Raw genomic sequence first — 25477 nt, 5'->3', positions numbered from 1 at the left:
TAGGTCGTGGTCTCCGCCCCCAGCTCCTTGCTACTGAAGAAGACTACCGCCTTTGAGGCGGGGCAACGTGCCTGCGGTCAGTGCGTGACGCTCCGCCTCCTGCGCAAAGACGCCACCAAGAAGGGTGCGTGGCCACGCTCGGTTCCGCGCCATCCGCCTGGAGGTTTCTTGCGGAGTGCATGGTTTTCCCTGCCAAACGGTTCTGCTCTGTGCCATCCATGGAGGGCGTGCGCTGGGCCTTTTCCTGTGGCACTTGGCTGCCCAGCCGAGCCGAATGGCTGCTGGCGGTCCGATCGATCCAGCCGGAGGAGAAGGAGCGCATTGGCCAGTTCGTCTTTGCCCGGGACGCTAAGGCAGCCATGGTACTAATGCTGGGGGAGGTGGGCTGGGATGCCGGGCCTCCACGGTCTTTGTACCTTCTCAGAGGCCAATTGCAGTAAAAACTAGCTCCTCCCCACATGCGATTGAAAATAGAGGCCCTGTAAATCATCAAAGTACCCAGAAGGCCTACGAAGTGATACGTTTTTCTTCCCGTGGTGAATGGTCATTTATATTTTTAAATTTTGCCAAGTTGCATTTTATTCTTTGCTGGTTCATAGCCCATGCTTAATCTGCCGTTTACATATCCCACTACTGTCCAGGGGTACGGTGCACGTGTTAGGCCTCAGAAAATATTAACTATATGACTTAGCTTGTATGCCTGCGAACTGAGGCCCTGGGAGAGGCCTAGGCCAGTCGCCTGTTACCGAAGCGCAGTTAGGGTACAGTCCTGGATATACCTTCCTGATTGGATAGCTTGAGAAACTATTTAATACATGCATGCTGTTTAGTATGTATTTTCTAACAGAAAGTGGCAAATTATATTCAAAAATAAACGCTTTTACTATGTAGTGCAGTTTGAAACAGCCTCCACTATCACTTAAAAGTCATTTCTTAAAAATACTCCCGTTTGAAAAGTGGGTTAACTGATACAGTTTCAAAGGCCACTTTCTTATAATTGTAAGAAATAGGGAAGTGGGTGAATTTGAAAGCCCTGTAGTTTTTAAACTTGTTAAAATTAAAGGAGGGAAAAACTGAAGGATACTTTTTAAAAAGTTCCTCTTGCCATTCAACTTCTGGAGTCTTTTCTATTTTTAGTAATTAGTGGAGGTGGAAGAAAGGAACAAGATAGGTTAATGTTGCTAATTTTTGAAGCCAGGCGATCAGTATGTAGTACCTAGAAGTAGCTGCATATATGCACAAGTGTTAGTAAGTTGGGCTGCCCTTTGTGGGCTTTTTATAACAGCAAAACTAGAACCAACCTAAAACGTCTGGTAATATAGAGAAATATCAGCGCTATTGTATCTCAATACTGTAAAATTGTATGCTACACTTAAGAGTATACGGACCCGATTGATATGTTAGATATAAAATAATAATCCCATACTTACAAATTAAAAAGTTTAGAGCTGGATGTGGTAGGACACGCCTATAATCAGCACTAGGGAGGCTGAGGCAGAATTGCTGTGAGTTCAAGGGTAGCCTGAACTCAAAAAACTGGGGGGAAAATTGCGTAATCTTAATGCATTGTATTTAATGCTTATGTACTTTCAAAACGAAACTTTAGAAAACTCAAAAAAATACTTCATATGTGAACAATGTATATGTTTTAGTAGACATTAATATTTATGAAGTTTTATATACTTAACAGGCTGGTCGTCTGATGATAAGGAAATTAGTTGCAGAGAAGTTGAATATTCCTTGGAATAATATTCGCTTGCAAAGAACTGCAAAAGGAAAGCCTGTTCTTGCAAAGGACTCATTGAACCCTTACCCCAATTTCAACTTTAACATCTCTCATCAAGGGGACTACGCAGTACTTGCTGCTGAACCTGAGTTACAAGTTGGAATTGATGTAATGAAGACTAGTTTTCCAGGTAATGTCACATTTTTAAGTGTCTGTATGTCTCAGTTCTCAACTATTGAATAATTGAACCTATGTGATACAGTGTAGATATTTAAGTTTTGAGAAAATTTACTGAATACTCAGTATCCAAGAGAACATATAACTGAAAAATATATTCCCTGTAACAGTAATAGATTTCTACAAAAAATTCTAAATTAGTGGTGATCCATATAATACTTTGCCTAGAAGCAAAGTGAAATTATTTTCCTTTTGACTTAAATCTCAGCTTGTTTTACTTAAGCATTCGTCATAGTTCATCAGTAAGTTGGTAATTTGTTTAAAAGAGTAATCTTAATGGTAAAAGTATGTTGTAGTTCATCAGTAAAGATGATATGTTTGTGCAAAATCTAAGTGCAGCCCTATCTCATTTATATAGGTAAATATGAACAGCAGACATCATTAAAGTATTTAAATTATTTATGTGTTTGTGCAGATTTGTTACTCTTTGCCTAGTAGCTGAATTAACAGGCCATTTGTAACATTTTGCACAACATACAAGTTAGGTGTCTGCTCTTTAATTGCCATTACTGACATTTGGGCCACAGCATTTTACTAAGGACTTTATGTATGTTTTCTAAGTTCTTTCAGCCATTTTATTATGACTGTAATATATCATTATTTTTTAAGATGGTGAGTGACAGGCTATGAAGAAAGCTATTAATAAGAGAACCAACATCTTCCTAATATTGTATAAATAGCTTAGTCTCACATTGCCTTTACTTTGTTTGTGAATGGTCCTTTTAGTCTACAAAGTTTTTGTTAACTTTATTCTCTAACCCCATTTCTGCATAGATTCCTTATTCACTGTGTAGGTTTTACTATAGTTTTACTTTAGGGAACAGTTTTGTGAAGTTCAGTCACAATGTGGTTCTTTTATTGTAGATGCTCATATATATATCTCCTTTAGTATCAGATCTGTTTAAATTATTCAGTAGCATAATTGCTTGTCTTTACCATTTGTGCTTAGAAGCAATGGGAAAGCAAGACTCACGTTAGTTATATCAGAGTTTGAGCATTATTATATCTTACCTTTGCCTGCTTTATAATTTTCCTCAATAATTTGTCAATGAATGACCTAACACTGTATTGTGATGGTGTAGGTTTCACAGTATGGTTGTGAATTTCATCTTAACTTTTATCATTTTCTTGTGTTTTACTGTGTGCTTTGTCTGTCTTTTTCATAACAATTCTGTTACAATTCTATTCTGTAGTTTGCTCAAAAGAAGACTCTCTTAGTGATTTTGTCAAGTTTTTAACCTAAACTGTGGATAAGCACAGGGCACTTTTTCAACCTTATGAAAGTGTTTGTTGTATTTTTTTATGAATGTACCCATGTGCATTTTTCTGTGTCCCCCCTTTTTTGTTATCACAGAATACCTAAAATGGGGTCATTTGTAAAGAGCTTTATATTGATGCATTCTTCTGATGGCTGGGCAATCCAAGAGCAGTAAAAAGCCTTGTGCCAGTGCAGCTTGAACTCATAGCAGAAGTGAAAGGGCAGGCTGGCATGTACGAAACGGACAAAACGCAAGGGGCGTCCTCACTTCATAGTTTCCTGCCTTGAAGTAATCCAGTCCCACAAGAGCAAGAATCCACTGTTTACTGTGTAAGACTTAATGAATTAATACCTTTGCGAGCAGTGACCCACATCCTTGTTGGTTCTTAAATGTTCTACCACCTCGTAGGAACACCTCCTGTGGTGATTCAGTGTCAATACAAGTTTTGGAGGTAACATAATATCCAAACCATATCTCTAAAGAAAAGACCTAGTATTCATCACAGTTGTACAACACTTATTCCAAAACAACCACACATAAAACCATAGAGGACTTACTTAGAGAGTCTCCGCATGCGGCCCGTATGTTTTTGTAGTTTTGAGCTGTCCTAACATGAGCTTTTCGTAAAATCAGAAATTGTGCAGCGGACATTCATTAATCTTTACAGTACAGTAGACACAACTACACAGTAATGATTGAATCAGAATGTCAGTATCTGCTAGAAAAGGTACTGGATAAAAATTTTTTTTTATTAATTGGCTTGTGGTCAGTACTGGACAATAAACAATTATCAATTGAAAAGACGGGAAGGTACATGAACACATTGAAGATTCAGTTTTCTGTCAATATTTTATTAGATCTTTTCTCCAACCTTTTTGACTGGTGACTGTTGATTAATCACAGTATGTACGCCTTTCCTTTCCTGCAGTTGTTTTCGTTACCAAAAAACTTATGGCTATATTCAGTGACATAAGAGGAACAGACATTTTCCAGTTGTCATTATTTTTGCCAACATGCAGCTAATTTCTCAAGTGTCAATGCATGTAGCGTGATTTCTTCATGGGGATGGGAAGTAGACACAGCTTTGGTTCACTAAGGATTGATTGGAATTGTTCTTCTTGCCACTATAAGTGAAATTAATAGAGGTGATTCCTGAGAGACTTGTAAAATAATGGAAGGTAAAAGTTAGGATAGCTACTTTCTGGTTTTGTTTTGTGGTCTTGTACACACGGTAGCCCCGGCTGGCCTCAAACTCATGGTGATCCTAATGCCTCAGCCTCTTGAGTGCTGTGGTTACAGATGTTTGCCACCATGTGCAGCTAGGATAGCTACTTTGTGATGGATATTGTTACTAGATTGTTAATTCCCATGTCAGATCAGCTTTTGGGGGAACATTAGTATACTGAAAGAGACAATTCAGTTACATTCATTTTATATCTGCAAATATACATATGTAGTAACTTGAGGAATCTTTTTCCCTGTTGCATTAGCCATTTTTACTAAGTATAGCTCATGTCCTGCCTCTCCAGTTCTCCCACTGTTGCTGTTGCAGAGAAGACAATAAAATGATGGATCTAGAAAACTTAATTTCTTTCTTCCAGCAAGCCCACTATAAAGGAGATTTTTACAACTGACACTTATATAAAAGAAACTGGTATACACTGCAAACGCAATAAATATTTGTTGTGTAATTCTCCGTAAAAGATGGTTTATTGGCTATTGAGAACCCCAATATAATTGTTAGTACATTCATCACCTTGAAAGAATGATTATTTTCTGAGTGAAATTTTTTTCCTTTGTTATCTAATTTTTATCTGCTAGTAAAGGCATTTGCCGTTTACGTGTAAAGAAAATATAGCGTAATGATTTGTTCAGTTTTGTTACCATATTTACAAAATGAGGCAAGATAGTACAGCAAGGTCTATATAAAAATTAATTTATAGATTTCAGGAAAGTCCAGAATGTTTACCCTCATGGCTTTACATTTTCGTGTTATATTTTTATTATAAACTTTGCAAGGTATTACTTGATAGGAATTTAAGGCCAGAACTAATTTGAGTTAATTTCAGTAATTTGGAATGAGTCTTACGGGATTGCCCTGGAAAGCAGCCTTATTTAGTAGCAGCTAAAAATTAGGTACAAGCGTTGTATTTTTTGCTAGGAAGACAGTGGAGCCTTTTCTTTCTCTTTCCACCATACTCTCTAACTAGCTGTCTTTATAGTTTTCTAATTGGTTCCCACTGTTCACATTTGTGCTTTCACAGTCAGTACAACCATTATACAATGACCTTTTGAAAAATCTGTGGCAGTTTTCTTAAAACTCTTCGGTTGGTTCTCATTGCTCATAGAATAAAACAAGCCGCTTGGACCTTGTTGTTTTAGTCCCATCTACCAATTCTCAGGCCTCCACTTCTCATATTTTTCTGCTGTATTTGATCACTGTTTTTTTTTCTACACTGGTCTTGTTTACCTTGAAAGTTGCAAATTTTTTCTTGTTTAGGCTCAGATCATTGCAATAAAGCTGATTTCTCTGCCCATTGTTCCTACTCTTGACTACCTATGACCCGAGGGTGAGAAAATAGTACTTTTTCAAAAAGGACTACCTGACACTTGATCTTTTGCTTCATGGCTCTGTTTATTGGTAGTCACTATTTAAATGGTTTGGATATTTATTAGCTGTGCTCCTTCATTAGCTGTGTTCAGGAATCACACTTGCATGATGATTTTTGTCACAGTACTAAGTAACTTGTAGAGTGTCTAGCACATAGCACATATTCAGTAAGTGTCTACTAAGCGTACAAAGTAGTGGAAAGTTCAGCGTAGTGCTCCTTAATTCTTATTAAAATACTCTAAGTTAATTGAAAAGTGAAAAAAGATTCATAATGAAAAATTGAATACTCATATTAGTTTCTATTTGGATATATACTGTTCTCAGTGAATTGTAATAGCAAATGGTTGTGTTTTTCACTCTTCTTTCTTAACTCCAGTTATGGCTTGTACCTAGATGTCCCCACAAAGCCTCATGTGCTCATAGGTGGGGTTTTTGGAGCTGGCGGGATCTAGGGCTTATGATACTGGGCATAATGTATGTGGTACCACGTCCACTAAATTGAATTAGAATAGTTGTGAGTGTACCACCCAAAAGGCTGGTAGCCTCGTGGTATACAAGGGAAATAGGCTAGCTGTTTGTTGCTGTTGCTGCCGCCTCCTGTCTGCAGTGTTGTTTCTCCTCTGATTTCCCTTTGGCATGCCATCTTGCCTTGGACTCAGCTAACAATGAACTGAAACTCTACAACCTGTGAGCTGGAATAAACCTTTCCTCCATTATTTAACTTTGAGTATCAGATATTTTGTCTCAGCAGTGAAAAAAGTAAGTAAGGTTCCTCCTCATTTTTCTCCTTTTCTTTTCTAAATTTCTATGTTCCTCAGATATCATGTTTGATAATCCACCCAATATCACGTGTCTCTGGGGCAATTTACATTCTAAATCTGCAGTTTTCAGAGTGTGCTTAATTAAAGCAGTTTTTATTTATTTGCTTTTCTTTAAGGTTAGATACAGAGTTTGTACGTAACCTTAGAAAGTCACATTCCCTTAGTACTCTAAATTTCTTCATAGAAAGCCAAATCTTTACTTGCAGGTTTTGTCCTTTCTTTCTTATAAGTAGTTATTCTACTGTTTGTAAAATTGTCAAGGAATTTGTATTTATTGAGCAAATGAGTGGGATTGTATAAGAATATGAAAAGTATAGCGATGAAACATTGCCTTACTATTTTTTCAATACTTGTTTTAGGCAGTGTAAATGAGTATATGAGTAAAGAAGGATGGATGACTAGAAGATTAAAAGATAGAGAGCCTGATATATGTACATAATATTTTAATTCTGTGGATAAATGATTGGTTTCTTAGTAATGTATGATGCTGATAGAATTGGTTGGTCATTTGATTTTAAAACATTAAAAGTCATAAATTCTGAAAGAATAAGAGACTTGAGTGTAAAAAAATTATAAATGTAGGGGACTCTTGAGGTGCTCATCGGCTCTGTGAACCACTGAAGGCAACACCTGGGAAAAGTGAGGATGTTGGAGTAGAACAGTCACGCACACATGGAGGAAGCAGGCACCGCTGCACTGTTTGGAAAATGTGTGCACCCCTTGATTTAGCAGTTCTGTTTCTGGCCCTTGGAAAGAAGAACATGAGAGGAGAGGATATATGTAATAATTTTTATATTATTAATAGGAATCAGCTAAATAAATTATGCTAGATCCATTCCACAAATTATTAACTGTTGTGAAAGAATGAGGTTTGTATCAGTTGGAAATGACTTGAAATATGTATTGTTAATTAAAAGCTGTAGTGTAGAAAAATATATATAGCTGTACTCTTTTTTTAAAAGTAAATTCCCCTAAAATAATTTTTTAAAACTTAGGAATTTAGGGGAAATTTCAGAGACCAAAGGGCTTAAAAAGAAATGTCTTTTTGAGGAAAAAAATTTTCATGAACATTTTGTTTTTTAATTTGGGATAAAATCGGCCTTCATTATTAAATTATCAAAATTAGCAAGGTAATTCCATTACCTCAAATTATCATAAATGCAGCCTTCTCCAAAAAGTTATTAGTGAAAGTAGAATCTTGTTTATAAAGCTATAAATAGACTGCTTTGTATAGGAAATTGATCAATAATACATAGGATAGACCTGAGAAACTTCCAGAATGGAAAAGAAATGAATACAAGGAAAAAGAGGTTGGGCATAGAGATTATGAAACTACAGTTTTTAAACTGTTATTGATAGAGAGATTAAAAAAAATAAACATTTCATTGAAAATAGGAATTTTGGGAATAGGCAAGTTGAGTTTCTTGGAATAAAAAGTTATAGAGGTGGATAATAGTGATTGTTGCACAACATTGAGAATATACCACTGAACCATACACTTTAAGATGGACAGAAAAGTGTGTATTCTACCACAGTTTAAAAAATAATAGCATGTAAAATATTATCAGTGAAGTTTCATGGGAGGTTTTTGGGCTTAGATTTCTCTTCTGTAATAGAAATTGAACCATAAAATGATGTTTCTAAAATTGTGGCTACGATGTCAAAATGAGCCAAGATGTTTGTTAAGAATGCAGGTTCCTTGGAACTGCCTCAAAATTACTGCACCAGCTAGGGATTTAGCTCAGCGATATAAGTACCTGCCAGGCAAGCGTGAGGTTGTGAGTTCAATCCCAGGTACCAATAAAAATATAAAGTATTTAAGAGACTCAAATATTAAATATAAAGATGTTCTGTTTAAAATTTACTGCACCAGAATTTCAGAGTACCACAAAGATTTTTTATTTTAATAATTTTCCCAGTTGCTTGTTAGGCATATTCGTGTCTGGGAAACATTGTATTGAATGTAATTTTCAAAGTTAACAAAAAGAAAAATTGTGACCTATTCATAGTTTGTAAATGAGTAAAGCAGTCAGAAAATATTAGATCCTCGTTTCATGTTATATTGCAAAGCTAGAGTTTAGTGACAATTACTAGGGCACAAAAAAAATTATGTGCTTGGTCACGTTTATGAAAGGAACGAGGAAGAAACCACAAAGTCAGTGGATATGATTTCATATTAAATCACTTTCACAAACCAAGAGATGTATTTGTGGCAAATAAATCAAAGGTTGATACAGTTAACGTTCAAAATGCTTTTAAGAACTCATGAGAGGGCTGGGGATTTAGCTCAGTGGCATAAGTGCCTGCCTTGCAAGCAGGCAGTCATGAGTTCAATCCCCGGTACCGATAAAAAGGAAAAAGACAAAAAAAAGAAGAACTCATGAGAAAGAGCTGGCATGGTGGTACATGCCTGTAATCCAGTACTTAGGAGGCTGAGGCAGGAGTACTATAAGTTTGAGGCCAGCCTGAACTGCATAGTAAGATCCTGTCTGAAAAAAACCACTGAAGTGTTAAGTGATGAATGCACAGAGGACTTGATGAAACAGTTACTGACAAAAAAAGATACACACTAAAAACACCTACCACAATGATCTTAAAGGTGATATTTATTGAGTACTGGATGGTTCCAGGAACTCAACATGTTTATTCCTTAATCTGTGGAATTCATTGTACTTAGAGATGTAAAATAAATATCATCTAAGACATTGATGGAGTCAGTATTTTAACATTGGAATCCAGGGCTGTAACACTAGACTGATGAATGGGTTTTGCTCCTCTGTACTTAAAATTGTATGTATATAATAGTTTCACAGGGTAGTTAACAACCTAGCACAACTTACTATCTTAAAACATCATGAATTTATCCTTTGACAGTTCTGGGAGGCCGAAAGGCATAGGTCCTTGATCCCTATGAAGCTCCTGGGGAAAAAGTCCTTCCTTACCTCTTCCTAGTACTTGGCACTTCCGAGGAGTTTGTGACTCATAGCTTCTTCATTTCAGTTTCCTCTTCCTCCTTCACATGGCCTTTTCTTTCTCCTGTCTGTGTGTCATTTTCTGTCTCCTTGGCAGGTATGCCAGTTCTTAGATTCAGGGCTCACCCTGATATGTGTGTTCTTGTAACTTGATTACATCTGTGAAGACTCTTTGAAGTCAGTATCATGTTCTGTGGTTCTGGGTGGATTTGACTTTAGGGAGATGATTTTTGCCCAGCCCTCCCACCTCATCTAATTTATATCTGTCCCCCCTACAAAATAAATTCACTGTCATTAGCCAACTTTCTTGTTGCTGAGACAAACAGTGGACACCCTTCACTTAAAGGAGGATAGGTCTAATTTGGTTCATGATTTCAGAGTTTCAGTCCGTAGTCATCTAGCTGCAAGGCAGAAAGAGCACAGCAGAGGGACATGGTAGAGGAGAGCTTCTGATTCACAGTGACCCAGAAGTGGAGCACAAGGGCAGAGCACTAGAGAGAAAGGGCCAGGACCAGATACAGTCCCCAAGGTGACCCCTCCATTACCCACCCAGACACACCCAGTATGTGCTTTAATCTCTTAGTCCAGTCAAGATGACAATAAAGATTAACTGCCTTCACCCATCTTATGTTCCCCAAATCTTAACCCATACCCTCACTTCAGATACAATCTCATCTAAATATGAGCACTGCAAGTTGTGTGTCTCCTCTGTATCATCTAAGTCAGCTATAATCCATTTTGGGACAGAATTCCCCATCTACAGATCTGTGAAAATGGAAACAAGTCATCTTCTAAAGTACAGTAACGAGAGACAAAGGATAGCTGTTCTCATTTCAGGGAGACGTCACAAGGAAACAAAGGGATCATGGTTCCCAAGCAAGTTTCCAAGCAGGAAAAATTTCATTAGGTTCCAATGCCTGAAAATGACGGTGTACTCTGTTGTCTGGCCCTATGGTGATGGTCCCATTCTCTCGGCCCTTGGTCTCTTCCTGGCTCTTGGTAGTCCTTTGTTGAAGGACAGTATTCTCAATCCAGTTGTTTAGCTTTGTTTGCGTGTGTCTTTGCTATGTGTGTTAACATCTGTACATCTTGATGTATGTATATTAAAATAAACCACAGAAGCACAACTAAAGTTTGGGACTGTGAGTGTCAAGCCTACATCATATGTCAGCCTAGTCTTTTTTTTTTTTTTTTTTTTTGGCTATGCCCATATTTCAAGAACTTGGAGATACTTTGTCAGTTAAGAGATTTTTAAATGCAGTTTATCAAACTGCATTTTTGAGGGGTTGGTCTTATTTTGGGTTTATATCACGGTAAAATATTATCACGCTCTTAGAAATAAGATTGTGCAGATGTGTATTGTTCAGCTCACTCTCTTTTCCCTGAAAAATAACTAGTCCCTTTTCTTTAAGAAGAATAGCAAACTTTAAGTGAGATATATTGGCGGCCTTGTTGGGGAGATGAATGCAGGTGGGCTTCCTTTAGGGGTTTTTCTGTTTTCTTTTTGTGTTTTGGTATACAAGGGTATTGACTGATTTTTGTTCCATGTTACTGTGTTTAGTTGCTATGAGGTATTGATTATTGCAGAACATTTCATTAGTCTCTAACATGTCTTAGAGATTAAGCTGTAAGCTAGAGGATAAGATTTTTCTAAACTTGCTTAGTGGTTGTATGTGTTTTCCAGACACTTATTTTTCTTATTTATGTATATAGTCACCAAGTTCTTAAATTCTCAGGATAAGTAGAATATAATACAGTAGATGTGGATATCATAGAGTATTATTAGGAGGATTTGCCAATTTAAATGTCCAGTAATGTTGAAAAGTTGGCAGGGCAGGTTTATTTTTCTACTAATATTTTAATAGTTTTTCTTTATTCCTACTTCGTAAGTGAGCTGTGCTTAAACCTAATATTCACTCTTGTATTTCCCCCATAACACCACAGTGTGGTGCTGTTGTGCTTTAGCTGAATATTTACAAAATCACCTTTTCTTGTCATTGTCAAATTTCATTTGTGGCTTAGATAAGTTTCTCTCAAAAATATGTGAAAATGTACTCATATTGGGTTCTTCTTTTAGCCATAAATAATGAGTTGTGTGATTGCTTGCTAGTGATTGTGTTAGATTGCTTTTTATGTTGATTAGGTTTTCATAAGCGCACATACTTAATTTTTTCCTTGATTGCTTTGTCATATTTAATTAAAATTCCGAAGCCTTCTTAGAAGTGATAGAATGAAAACTTGAAGAAACCCGCAATTAAAACAACAACACAGCACATCTGTTTAAACATTTTGGATATTAGTACATTAAAATTATACATAATATTATCTCAATGTATATAATGTTATCTCAAAATCCAGCTATTGTTATTACTTAATATTATTTATGCCAGAATTCATTCAAGAGTAAAACAGTTTATCACTCATGTATTTAAAACCAGATTTGCATAAATCCTTTTTGGATGGGATTACTCCTTTACTTTCTTCAGGGTGCTTTTTTAGTATATTATTTATTAAGCCAGCACATACTATTGGTGCACTGAATAAAACAGTTTTTATTCAGTGGCTTCTAGTTATACTCAGGATGGTGTTGAATCATGAAAGGATCCATGATCCAAAGAATATCCTATGTGATGAGACTGTTAAGATCGTAGTTTAATATTTCAGTGCCTGAAAATAAATGATAATTTTGTCTTCCATCTAAAGTATCACAAAATGGTACATATTAGGATATCAGAAATATTTCCCAGCTAAACAAGGAAACTATTTTGAAGACTTAAAAATTAGTACATAGTAATTAGAGTAATATGCTCCATTGTGACTTTTGCATAACATATACGTAACCTACTTTGATCATATCCACCCCATTAGTCTGCCTTACCCTCCTCCCTTTTATCCTGATTTCCCTCTCCTTCTCTAACAGTCTGTCTTAAAAACTATTTGGAGTCTTTTGAAGTAGAGGTGGTGATGGTGGGGGTAGTTCATAAACAGTTTTGTAAGAACTGACCTTAATATTTTCTATTCTAGAGTTAACTATGGAAAAGTTATTTACTATAGGAGAAATTGTGTATATTCTGTGACTGTAAGTACCAGTTCTATTTTGTATACCATTATTTCCAGTCACAGTGATAATTTAGAATAAAAGAATAACTTTCAGCAAAAAGTTAGCAACTTACAGTGAAAAAGGGTTCTCTTTTTCCCTCTGAAATATAGCAAAGTAAAAATGTAAACTTTTGAACAACATAGCTGTATTTTAAGAGTGTTTGTTACAGATTTCTGAGACATACTCTTATATAAGACATTTCCTTTTTAGAATTTATGACTGATTTGGCTGTTATACTTTGTCATATTTTTAGAACATCTTTTGGTACAACCATATTGTCTTTCTGCTTAATTATTTAGTAATTAATTCTTTTTCTTTGATTTCCGTTAAACTACTGTGTTAATCAGCTCTCTCATTGCTAGGACAAAATACCTGACACCCACAATTTAAGGAAGACAGGTTTCATTGGTTCATGGTTTAGTCTGCAGCAGGGATGGTGAACCTTTCAAAGACCAAGTGCCCAAACTGCACCCCAAAACTCATGTGTTTATTACCATGTGTATACACTGCTTAAACCTGAATTCTGAGGTTTTCACTTAGAAAAAAACGATGCCTGGCTGCTGGGTGACTTAGCTTGGGCTTGCATTCTAATAGAGGACTCTGTGTACCTACTGCAGCACACATGCCATGGGTTCACTACCACTCCAGGTCAGAAAGGGCAGGGTGAGACAAAGCTGTTCAACCCATGGCAGTCAAGAAGCAGAAAGAATTTACCTTTCCAGGTCATTCTCTGGGTGTTCTGCCTCTAATCAGACCAACCTATAGCACCTTACAATTCAATCACCTTCTAAAAACATGAGCCTTTGGGGAGGAACATTTTAGATCTAAGTCTAACATCCTGCATCCTGGCCCAGAAAAGGCTCATATTCATCTCATTGTGCAAAATGCATTTAGCCATCTCTAAGCGTCACTAACATCTTAATAGTTCTGACATTGCTGAAAAGCCCAAGTGTAAAGTTTTCTCTGAGACTCAAGATAAACTCTGATCTGTAAATATCAATGTATAGTGGCATGAAACAAACATTCCTATTCCAAAAGTGAGGAACAGGAAGGTAGAAAGGAAACAGACCTAAGCTGATACTGAAAACTGGCAGAGGATACATTCAACTCCTGGGTAGGTGGTGGTAAACTGGGTCAGGAAGGACTGGGTCAGCCCTGTCCTTCCAATACTGCCAGGTGTAGCCCCTAGGGTCTCGCTTGGGCTGATTCTGCTTCCTTTCTACATTTTTTTACCCCAGAGGATGATCCATGTTCCTGGCATCTCCAAATTTTGGTATCCTGCACTTTTGGCTCCACACACTGCTGTCTGTTGGGTAGACTGCATGGCCACTCAGTTTTCTTCTGAAATTTGGGTGGAAACCACTATGATTCAACACATCTTTCATTTTATATGCAGCTTGAAAGTCAGCACCATGTGTATTGTGCCAGATCTACCACACACTTGAGCAGTGGACCACGGCTAAGGTGGCCTCTGACTGGATGGATTGCTTTCCAGGCATTTCCTTTGTGGTGAAATTATAAGCTTTTTTACATTTGCCTTCTCTTGATTCTCATAGATCTGACCAAGATAGCAGTATCCATGCCACAGCCTTGAAATTTCTCCTGCTAGATTAATTAACCTACTGTTTTTAAATTCATGGTCACACAGAGTCTTAGGACATGAGCAAAATACAGACGAACTTTTTGCCACAGTGTAACACACATGCTGTCTAATCCAGTTGCCAGTGGCACTCTTGTTCCTAGCTGAGACTTCCTGAGCCTGCCTGGCCTGTTTCTTGTCTGCATTTCCATCGACACTTTGGTCTTCCAAGTTTCAGCTACAGTCATCTACCAGGATCTCCTTACAGCATTTTGGGATTCTTTAGGCCACAAACCAGTTCCAAAGATTCTGACCCACAAGCAGGGATAGTCACAGTAACATGTCACTCTCCCCGTCTCCCTGTAATACAGCAGAGTAAGAATTCAAACCGCAGAATAGCACAGCTTTGTTTTAGGAATATTTGTTGATTTTTGAGACATATTTTGTCTTATAAAAGATATTTTTTCTTAGTTATTTAGAATTTATAACAGATCTAGCTGCTAAATTTTTGGAATATCTTTTGGTGCAACTATATTGCTTTTCTGCTCAGTTATTTAATAATACATTATTTCACTGATTTCTTTTAAACTGTTCTTATGTTTCTAGGTTAATCCATGCTTGTCTTGATGTATTCTTCTCATCAGTTGATTTGGTCTTATTTTGTTTAGGATATAATCCTAAGCGTTTTCCTGTAGTTTTCTTTTTTGTGTTGTCTTTAGCAGTTTCAATCCATAGAACAGCTGTTGTTTTTTTTTTTTTTTTTTTTTTAATAGAGCTGTTTTTAATTTTTTTTGCTTGACAGGTCGTGGTTCAATTCCAGAATTTTTTCATATTATGAAAAGAAAGTTTACCAACAAAGAATGGGAAACAATCAGAAGCTTTAAAGATGAGTGGACTCAGCTGGATATGTTTTATAGGAATTGGGTAAGATTCTTTTGTAATTTTTAAAATAAAATATAGTGATTCCATTATCTTCACTAACAATAAGAGTAAAGTAATATCTTCACTAAAAATAAATATTTCCTTAGTTATACCATACCGTGTAATATTTGAGAAAATTTAATATATTTAATGTTCAATTAATGATCTAAAAGCTAAAAAGAGAACATTTTACTTTAATGTGTTCTGTCTTAAGTTCATACACACAACCTTATGTAATATTACTGTATGCCACAGGATATCACCTTCAACTTTTCATAAGATGGTTAACTTAATTGTCTGAACAGCCCTGTAAGAATACAATGTAGTTAACACAGTTTATGCATAAGGGAGTAAAGGCATAGAGTTTAAATGATTTGCTTTAAGTTCACATGGATAATTTGTTTCTGTGATACTATAAGCTTATAGCTGTAATATACTATGACGTTAGAAATCTGGATGTATTAGCCATGTAGATTTTATGAAAAGTTTTTTCTACTGAATAGTCTAAAAGAAAAATATCTACCTGTGTCCTAGGCACTGAAGGAAAGCTTCATTAAAGCCATTGGTGTTGGACTGGGATTTGAATTGCAAAGGCTCGAATTTGATATCTCCCCGTTAAACTTGGATATAGGCCAGGTTTATAAAGAAACACGTTTGTTCCTGGATGGGGAAGAAGAAAAAGAATGGGCATTTGAGGTAAAAAATGTATCAGACTTGTTATAATTGAGAATATCCATATTCTGGGCCTGTGTTTAAGATTATTTTGTGGCTAATTGTTGAAATTAAACGCATGTGAAATCCAGTTTTGATGCTCTGAAGATGAAGTCAGGGAACTGTGAGAGCATGTAACGTGTAAGCTGACAGTTGGAAGACGAGACATTCTGGTTAAGCGGAATGGGACAAGAATAGAGGCCCTAGAACGGAAAGAGTGAGAAGCTAAAGATGGTCACTTTGGATGGGTTGTGAAGAAGGGATACCCTGGGCTAGTACGCCACGAGAGGCGTTAACTAGTCACACTAAAGGGTTTTGGCCCTTGTGTTTATTTGGTTTCTGTCACTAGCGGTTCTTGGTTGCCAGTGAGAAACCCAACACAGATTCAGAAAATCAAAAAGCCATAACTACAAGCCACTAGAATAGTTCAGTAATTAGACCTCAAAATTAGCCAGAATTCAGGAATGAAGAACTCAGACCTCTTTATCTTTTGCCTTTTTATATATCTTTCTTACGTTTATTTTTTTCTCATCTGTGTTCATTGTTCTGCACACCAGCTATCTTAGCTTCTCTGGGCTGAGTTGCAGGAACTTAGTTGCTTCGCTGTTTATATACCACTTTATAAAAAACTCAAAGGAGACTAGTAAGCTCACTGTCTATTGCAAGTCCAAAATCCCCATAGAAGGACTCACTGTCCTAACATGGGTCCTGTGTGTACTCTCCAGACCAATCACTAGCCAAGGAGGTAGTGTACTGTATTTCATTCTGCTTACATTAAATGTTCAGAGTCCAGAATATTAATAGGCTGTATTATAATGTGGTTACTTCTACAACATTGGAATTGACATGCAAAGAAAGTTGGTTGCCCGGAGTTAGCAGTGAATGGTAAAATAGGAGGTGTTCACTAATTTTCTCACCTGTTTTTCTTAACAGATATTAAATAGGGAGTGATAGAGTCAAGTTTGTGTTTTAAGAAGACCAGGTCCTGTTTGTAATGGTATGTGGAAGTTAGAAAGTTAGGTGTCAAAGATACGAGGAATACTCTGGCTTATTCTACTGTGTATTGAAATATAAAATACTAGAAAGCAAATGGAATTTTAAGTTTGAGATACCATTGAAACACTGAAGTGAAGCTGTCAACTAGGCTAATAGAATGGAAGGCTGTGCTGGGGCAGAGACTGTTTAAGTGCTAACATGCTCGTGGTAGTTAAGAGCAGGAGACTTGAAGTTTGAACTGTGAGATACTTAAGAGAATGGCCTGAGAATGCTGATGTTACACAGATGAATGGTGGAGGAGGCTGAGAAGGAACGATGGTAGGATATAAAATAAGTCATCAGTTGTTAGTGACCTATTCTAACCTTTCATATATCCTGATACTGACATAAATCCTGTCACATTTCATAACCCTAATGCTGACAAGGTCTGAGTAGATGTGATGAAGCTTCATTTTGGAATTCATTTCATTGAATCGTGGCTTATAACAGCATAAACCAAAAAGTTGAGGAAGGATTCTTGGGATTTTAGCTGACAGCCTGCACAAAAACTGGTTGCCCACAGATATCTCTGATCCTTGCTGTATGTGCAGCTGCTGCAGAACTGCTAACATCCTTTTCCAAAAGAAATTATAGCCAAACCATCTGTATACAATGTTCATTTTACTGTCCTTTACATTCAGTGGAAATAATGAGGAAGGCTCTATAGAAAAAGGATTTTGTTTATAATATTGTAATAAATTACTATGATCTTATTGGGGGCCTAAGGGAATAAATCTTGTTTTGGGGCCTGTTACAAAGTGACTGTCCCAGTGTCTCACAGTACTAGGAATATTCCAAACAGTGCAGCCATAAGCAACATTCTTAGGTTACCATTTATACTGTATGTCATATTAGATTTATTACAATATCCCATACATGTAAGAACTACGTCAAGAACTATGTATATCATATTAGATTTATTACAATATCCCATACATGTAAGAACTATGTTTAAATTTCTAAAATATTATTTTAGATATTTTTAAATCTGTGTGATTTGTTTTACTGTTTAAGAAAAAACAAAGAATTTTGTTGCCAATTTATTTTTTGAAAACTTTATCTATTACATTTGGTGATTCTTGGTCTTCTTTTCTTCCATAAGTATTCTTTTTTGGTTTTTTGTTTGTTTGTTTGTTGGTCTTTTTGAGACAGGGTTTCATATGCAGTTCAAGCTGGTTGAGCTGTTTATAACCCCAGCTGGCCTTGAACTCACAGCAGTCTTCTTGCCTCAGCCTCCCAAGTGCTGGGGTAACAGACATGTGCCACATGCCTGGTCTCTTCTATAACTATTCTTGTCTTAATTTTTTTTTTTTTTTTGAGTTTTAGTTTTTGCTAATTTGGATATCTTAAGGTATGAAAATATGAAAAGACAGATAGAGAATGAAAGATCCTTAATGACTTTGTGCTTACAGCTTTTATTCAGTTGATGGGTTAATAGAAGAGTGCCCTATTTGCTGGTTTTTAAGAGAAAATTTTGTTTAGTTTTTAGTAGTTGCTTATAATTTTGTGTCTGCCTCAGTCACTGTTACATTTTTCAACTCCTTCCACTTCGTCATTTGTAGAGAAAAATAGAAAATATGCATATTTGTTAGTGTTATAAATTACCTATAAATTTCTGCCTTGATTTTTCCATAGGCTTATGTATATAGTTCACTGAATGCTTATCAGCCAGAATTGCATCTCATTTTTTAAATGAACATTAAGCATATATAAAATTAATCCAGCGAGGAGCAGATAGCTATCTGTGTGCCTGTGTAATGTTCTTGTTGAGAGTGCATAGCCTAGATCTAGTCATTAAGAAACATCAAACAAACTGAAAGTGAGCAATAAATAAAAGTTGGGACAGGGTTTATATTTTAAAATGTTAAGACATGTAACATTTGAATGTGGTGAACACTTGATCTTGTTTGCCTATTGGTTGGCACCTGGAGAGAGTGCATTTGTATGTGTGTGTGTGTGTAATGAAAGAAAATAAGATTTGAAAAATGTAAGTACAATTGTAGATATATTTATTAAGCTATTTCCTTTAATTTTCAGGAAAGCAAAATAGATGAGCACCATTTTGTTGCAGTTGCTCTTAGAAAACCTGATGGATCTAGACAAAAGGATGTAAGATTTGTCTTGTTTTTTCAAAAGCATAAATGGTGTTAAGTTTATCCTTTACTGATAAAAACAGAAACTTTATATCAGGTTAAAGGTGTGTTTATTTTTATAAGATTATACACTTTTAAGTGTTTTTCATTAGCAAACCTTTTAAGATTATCTAGGATTATAGAAACTTAAAGAACATGTTATCTGCTTTGTATTGAAATACACGTAAGCACTGCAAAGAAAAATGGTGGCAATACTGTCATATGGTTACATTTCTAATAGAATTCATTATAGTTGCTTATAGTGGTGTTACAAGCATGCAGTTAATCCCAACACTCTGGAAGCAAGTGCCTGGGCAGTTTAGCAAAATCTTGTCTCAAAATTTAAATAAAATGGAGGCTAGGGGTATAGCGCAGTGAAAAAGGCCTGGGTTCAATTCCCAATAAAGAAGAAAAAAAACCCCAAGAAACTATGGCCACTGTCATAATTATCTTACACTTTTTTTTTTTCTTTTTTCTTTTTATTGGTACCGGGGATTGAACTCACGACCGCCTGCTTGCAAGGCAGGTGCTTATGCCGCTGAGCTAAATCCCCAGCCCCCTGTCATAATTATCTTAACAGGAATTTATTCCCCAGGAAACTGGGACTGTGTTGAATATGAAAAGCACTATGTTTAACGTTGGGTAGTAATAGGTTGCATATTGAGTCTTTTCCCTTTTGATATCCCAAATATCCCAAATTATTCTCAAAATTATAACATTAAATACATGAGAGATCATACATTGTGGCAAAATATCAGTTTTGATTGAACTATTTGTATGTTATGCTATTATCTCATAAATGAAGGAGAAAAAAACTTAGGGGCGACGTATACTTGTGCTTTTGCAGAGATAATTTCTTTAAGGAATACTGGCAATGTGATAACTAAAACTATATGCAAGGCGTTTTAGGAAATACACTTGAGGGAATTGTGGCATGGTTAATGTATATAGTATTACGTTAGAAGAATAGCTCAGACTATAGACCAGCCCTTTAATACATTAATCAAAGAATTAAAATACTTCGTAGATTATACTCCTTAGAAAGGAATATCATGTTAAAATTGATGCATGTTATTGGAAAATGTACTAATCCAGGTTACTTAGCTTCATGTTCTCAAGTCAGCTTTATGCATATTTAGTACTGCCTGTGCTTTTTCTTTCCCTGTGTAGAGCCTATTTAGGCAGCACGGGCATAATGAAAATAATGAGTTCTAGACGCATTTAACCTGTGTTTAAGCTTTGGCAAATAGTTTAATCTTCATGAACCTCAGTTTCCCTATCTGTAAAATCAGGATAATAACTATATCACAATGCAGCTATGAGACATACATCATGTAAAATAAATGTTTGACTTTGTTAAAAGACTATACAAAACCCCACTACTGTTTATGCAGATTTAAGAGTCCTTATCGGAAATGCTTGGGATGAGACCATTTTGCATTTTGGGGGATTTGAGACAATTAACCTGTACATAATGAAGTATCTTAAGGATAGTACACAAGTATACATAGTAAATTCATTAGTGTACCTGTGTTCTGACTGACCATCAGGGGTGGTATCATGTTGGTGTTTAGAAAGTTTCAGATTCAGGAGCATTTCAGATTTTTCAGCATAAGGATACTCAGCCTGTGTTAGAATGTATAGGTTATGAAAGAGCTACACTGAGTTGAGTTCTTGAACAAAGACTGTATTTCAGAGTAAAAGATTCAGTTTAACTTCATGGTGAATTATTTCCACTGAGGAAGAGCCTCTTTAACAAATGATGGAGGGAAAACTGTCTGACCACATGCAGAAGATTCAGCTAAGACTCATGTCTCCACAATACACTAAATCACAATCAAAATGAATCAGAGAACTAAATCTAAAACAGAACCACTTAATCTGCAGGAAGACAAAATAGATAAATCGTGAAGTCATAAGCATGGCCAAAGAATTTCTGAATAGAATCCTGGTTGCTTAGGAAGTAGTCCACAGAATCAACAAATGGGATCATATCATATTTAAAAACTGCACAGCAAAAAAAGACAATCTACAGAATGAGAAAAAGTTTGCCAGATATTCCTTACACAGAGGACTAATTCCTAGAATATACAAAAAAATCAAGAATTTAATCCCCCTAAAATAAAAGTAAAAATTGAGCAAGTGAAATGAATAGACACTTCAAAAAAAAAAACACAAATGGCCAATAAATATATGAAGAAAGGTTTAATATTGCTGGCCATTGGAGAAATGCAAAATAAAACAACACTGAGCTTTCGTCTCACTCCAGAAAGAATGGCTATCAAGACATCAAATAATAAACTGGGTAGGCGCCAAGGGTGAGGGAGTGCTCTTCTGCATTGTTGGTGAGAATATAGAATAGTACAGCCATTATGGAACTCAGTATAGAGGTTCCTTAAGAGCTAACACTAGAAATTCCATTAGAACTAATTATTCTTACTGCTATCTTTCTGAAACAGCTAAACACATTGTATTATAGTGAAGCATACATACCCATATTTAATGGTACCACATTTCAAATCTTGGAAGCCTTATGTCCATCAGCAGATGAATGGATGAAGAAAATGGGGTAGTTACACATAGTGGAATTCTATGCTGCCAATAGGAAACAACGTTGAGTCATTTGTAGAAAAATAGATGTACCTTGATAACATAATGTTAAGTGAAATAAATCAGACACACGAAGTTAAATATGCATGGTTTCTCGTATATAAAAACGCAAATTATAAATAACAAAATAAAAGATAATAGGAATTAGGGAGGTAGATCTTTCTCAGATGGGAAAAAATCATGAGACAGAAGTGGGCGGAAGAGGAACAGGAATGGAAGAAAAGGAAGAGTGTTAGCTAACCACTCCAACCCATGCAAAGAATGCAAATATGTGTTGCAAGTATGCACTAAAAAGGTGTTAAATCCCAGTTGTAGTCTGTACAGTTTTAAGTATATACCAAAGGTTACTGTCAGATACAAAAAGTTCAAGAACTGTGTTTTCTATTGGTAACACTAATGTAAAGAGTAAAAATATTCTAGAAATTCAACTGAATTTGTAATGTAGTACCACTGAAATGTAATTTTGTTTTATTTTTTTTATAGTCATAAAATTGATCATAAGATTATGTAGTATAATAAGGTGATTTATTTTTCCCTTTTATAGGTTCCTTCCCAAGATGATTCTAAACCATCCCAGAGGCAGTTTACTATTCTTACCTTTAATGATTTAATGTCATCTGCTGTTCCCATGACACCTGAAGATCCTTCATTTTGGGACTGTTTCTACTTTACAGAAGAAATTCTAATACGAAATGGTACAAAGTCATGATATTATTCACTGAGTAAGAAGAGAAAGTGACAACTGTTTGTATCTTCTGTATTCAATGAAATAAATCCTTCCTATCCAAACTTGGGTTGAATTAATAGAAATAGGGCGACAGAATCTTCAACTGATAAATGAAGATTGTAGAAAATGCAAATGGGCAAAAAGGAAATATTTAAATCCTATCAGAAATCACTACTCTAAACCTGGAGTATCTTTCTAGACTTTTTTCTTGTCAAATGAATCTGTATTAACTTTTTTTTTTTTTTAAAGGGAACATGCTGTTTTGTAATTTTTTAAAACTGCATCTACTCTTGATAACTATACCTCTAGCACATGAACTTATGGTTCTAGAGTACCTTCTTGTATGATTAATACTAATTTGATCAGAGATGATAATGTTCAATTATATTTGGGTTGATAACTGAGGACATTTACAATTCAGGGTGGTTATGTTTTACTTTTTGTTCATTTGTTTGGCCTCAATTTATTTATTTTGCCTTAGGCTCGTTTCCCTTCTCAATTATAAGAACAACTGCTATAAAGTCTAGTTTTACCTCTTAATAAAAAGCGCATCTATAAGGCAGGAAATGCTTCCCTGTTACAATTATTTTATTAGTGAAGAAGATGTCTCCCAGTGGTCCCCTGAAGATATCTCCACAGTTTCTGTCTTTTCAGATCTGTTTAAAGAAAACCAGCATCTAACACTTTCTGCCTCTTGAGCAGATTCTGTTGGAAAAGAAAAAGCTAAGGCAGGTTTGAGAGGATGGCATAGAGCTACAACCTGCTACCTGCATAAGAAAGATAGGTGATAACATGCTTATTCTCCTCTGTATTAGACATTTTAGTTGTCTGCATTTTATTACTATTTAGTGGTGGTACAGTGAATATCCTTGTACATTTTAAGGTACATAATTATGTTCTTAGTGAGATTTTTAGAAGTAGAATAACTGATTCAAAGGGCTTAAGCATTCATTTTAAAGCTTTAATATTACCATATTGCTCTTCAAAAAGGTTGTACAATTTATACTTCCATTTAGTACTATATGTGTGGCCATTCCACCGATATGCTTCCTGGTCATCAGTAGTTATTATCTTTTATTTTCCTGTATATTTAATCTTTGCTAGTATAACTGAAAAATATGCATTTTTACAATTTGCATTTCATTCATTATAAATGAGATATATTGATGTTATTAGCTATTTGTGTTTTTTTGTGATCCTTTTGCTCACCATCTTCATCTGTTTCTATGTTAAAAATAAGACAAAGTGTGAACATAATATATTAAAGACATCGAGTCCATCATATTGATGATAGAACCTATTATATGGTTGTAGTGCATGTCTTTGGGGTTAGTCTTGCTCTTGTTAAATATCAAGGAGTAAAATATTTCACTGTTTCTATTACTAACATTAAAAGTTGGGTGTAAATTATATAAAAGTAGATACTTTGCTCAGTTAAAAAAAGTGGAATGTTTTGTATTTCTTTCATTAAGCATGCTGTTACTCCAAGCATAATAAATAGTGTCTTAAAAAGATCAAACAGCATTTATGACAGAGAAAGTATTGTTATCTCTAGCGTGAATGTAATGGTGATACAAAGAATCATTTGTCTTGTCATTATAATAATAAAATGATTAACAGTTATGGAGTTTTTATGAGCCTGACACTGCTAGATTTTGTGGTGTTTACATTTTTTTTTGTCTATTTTTAAACTTCTACCTGCAAATTGTTTAAAAAGTCAAAGTGACATTTTTGTCTAAAGAAACTCACCATTACTGTGACTTTTTTGTCCTTTTCTCCTGTCCCCAAAGCAAGCTGTTTGAACTCTTGAGTTAATATTTTTGTCACTTATTACCATGTCTCCAGATAACATTTTTATTGCTTTTAATTGATTTTTAAGTATTCTTTCTTTGATTCTTAATTCAAACTTTTTGTCTTTTTCTTTGCTTTACACATTCTGCTCTTACCCCTTTTTCTTCTCAATATAATTATATTGTAATTCAATGTTACATTTTTCACTATGGTTAGACTAAGAATATGCTTACATTATTAAGATTATGTAAACACTGGTTACCACTGAACAATGTGGTATTTTTACCTTACCCCACATTTTTATTTCCTTGAGTCAGTTGACTTGGTATAGATCTCTAAGAAATGTATGAATGCTTTGTGCATATGCTCAAACAGTTACCCTGGCAGTTCCATTCATCTTGAAGAACCACTCTGCAGTAGTCAGCTTGGTCCAGTCTAGACTACTGTGGCTGGGATAAAGCTGTCATCCTGAAATCTCCTTTGCTGTCATCCTGGGGATAGTTTGCCTCTCGTTTTCCCTGTCTCCCCATTTCTTGTATCTTGTGTCTTTCTTAGATGTATTCCATTGTGTGGTGCATATCCTCAAGTAGTTTCTAAAATAGAGGACATAGGGAAGATCCACCTCTGCAAGACAGCTTCAGGGTCCAGTTTGCTCTTAAACCAGTAGCCTGTTCCCCTCTACCCTGTTGATTAGCTATATTACTTTATTCTTTGTCCAAGAATTTGGCGTTACCAAATGTAAAGTTTGGTTCTATCCAAAACTGTTTTGTGCATTGTACATTACTGCCCATTGTATGCCATTATTAGTCTTACTAATAACTTCTTTAATGAATTGCTTCTTTAAAAACTGGGTCTGCATATGTGTTTCTTGATGATTCAGAAAATTACTAGATTTAGATAAATTTTCAGTTAAAATATTCATTGTCAGAATTCTTCCTACTCAGTATCTTGTGCTTATAAGTGAATTAAGCTTGAGTAAGTCTTCACTGGTTTAACAACCATCTAAATTTTGGGGACTTAAACAGATGTATACATATACGTGTACACATACAATTGATCAGAAAAAATCCTGAAAACAAAGAGGATATGAAAAGACATACTGATCCGTCTCACTTTTATGGGGAAAATGAATCTTTGCATTATCAGTTGATGTCAAAAGACATATGCATCTAGTTCAATATATTTATGTTGGAATAGTTGTCTTCTAAATGCTTCACGTTTATCAGGTTATTTAGTGCTTACAGA

The 25477-nt window shown here is 35.5% G+C and overlaps 1 protein-coding gene across 2 annotated transcripts; it reads left to right on the top strand.

Annotated features, from left to right (window-relative positions):
- The first annotated feature begins 78 nt into the window (after positions 1 to 78).
- Positions 79 to 24064, top strand: Aasdhppt (aminoadipate-semialdehyde dehydrogenase-phosphopantetheinyl transferase). 2 transcript variants are annotated; one of them, XM_003472537.5, is made up of 6 exons: positions 83 to 362; positions 1691 to 1916; positions 15108 to 15229; positions 15761 to 15922; positions 19010 to 19081; positions 22259 to 24064. In XM_003472537.5, exons 1-6 carry the CDS (start codon positions 180 to 182, stop codon positions 22421 to 22423), a joined length of 930 nt encoding a protein of 309 aa, XP_003472585.2. In that variant the 5' UTR covers positions 83 to 179; the 3' UTR covers positions 22424 to 24064. The 2 variants fall into 2 exon arrangements, with proteins under 2 accessions (XP_063112209.1, XP_003472585.2); XM_063256139.1 differs by lacking the exon at positions 15761 to 15922 and having other exon boundaries at positions 79 to 362.
- Positions 24065 to 25477: the final 1413 nt, after the last annotated feature.

Source organism: Cavia porcellus, unplaced genomic scaffold (genome assembly GCF_034190915.1).
Source record: "Cavia porcellus strain 051 isolate PalLab524CR breed Dunkin Hartley unplaced genomic scaffold, mCavPor4.1 scaffold_9, whole genome shotgun sequence".
NCBI classification, from domain to species: Eukaryota; Metazoa; Chordata; class Mammalia; order Rodentia; family Caviidae; genus Cavia; species Cavia porcellus.
The sequence above is the reverse complement of the archived record's forward strand: the minus strand, read 5'-3'. Positions and strand labels throughout refer to the sequence as shown.

What these genes read in the sequence shown, in the direction of transcription:
- Aasdhppt (XM_003472537.5), top strand. Translation starts at nt 180, where the DNA reads ATGGTTTTCCCTGCCAAACGGTTCTGCTCTGTGCCATCCATGGAGGGC. An exon ending in GGGACGCTAAGGCAGCCATG is followed by an intron (nt 363 to 1,690) that starts GTACTAATGCTG and finishes TATACTTAACAG; the next exon opens with GCTGGTCGTCTGATGATAAG. An exon ending in ATATGTTTTATAGGAATTGG is followed by an intron (nt 15,230 to 15,760) that starts GTAAGATTCTTT and finishes CCTGTGTCCTAG; the next exon opens with GCACTGAAGGAAAGCTTCAT.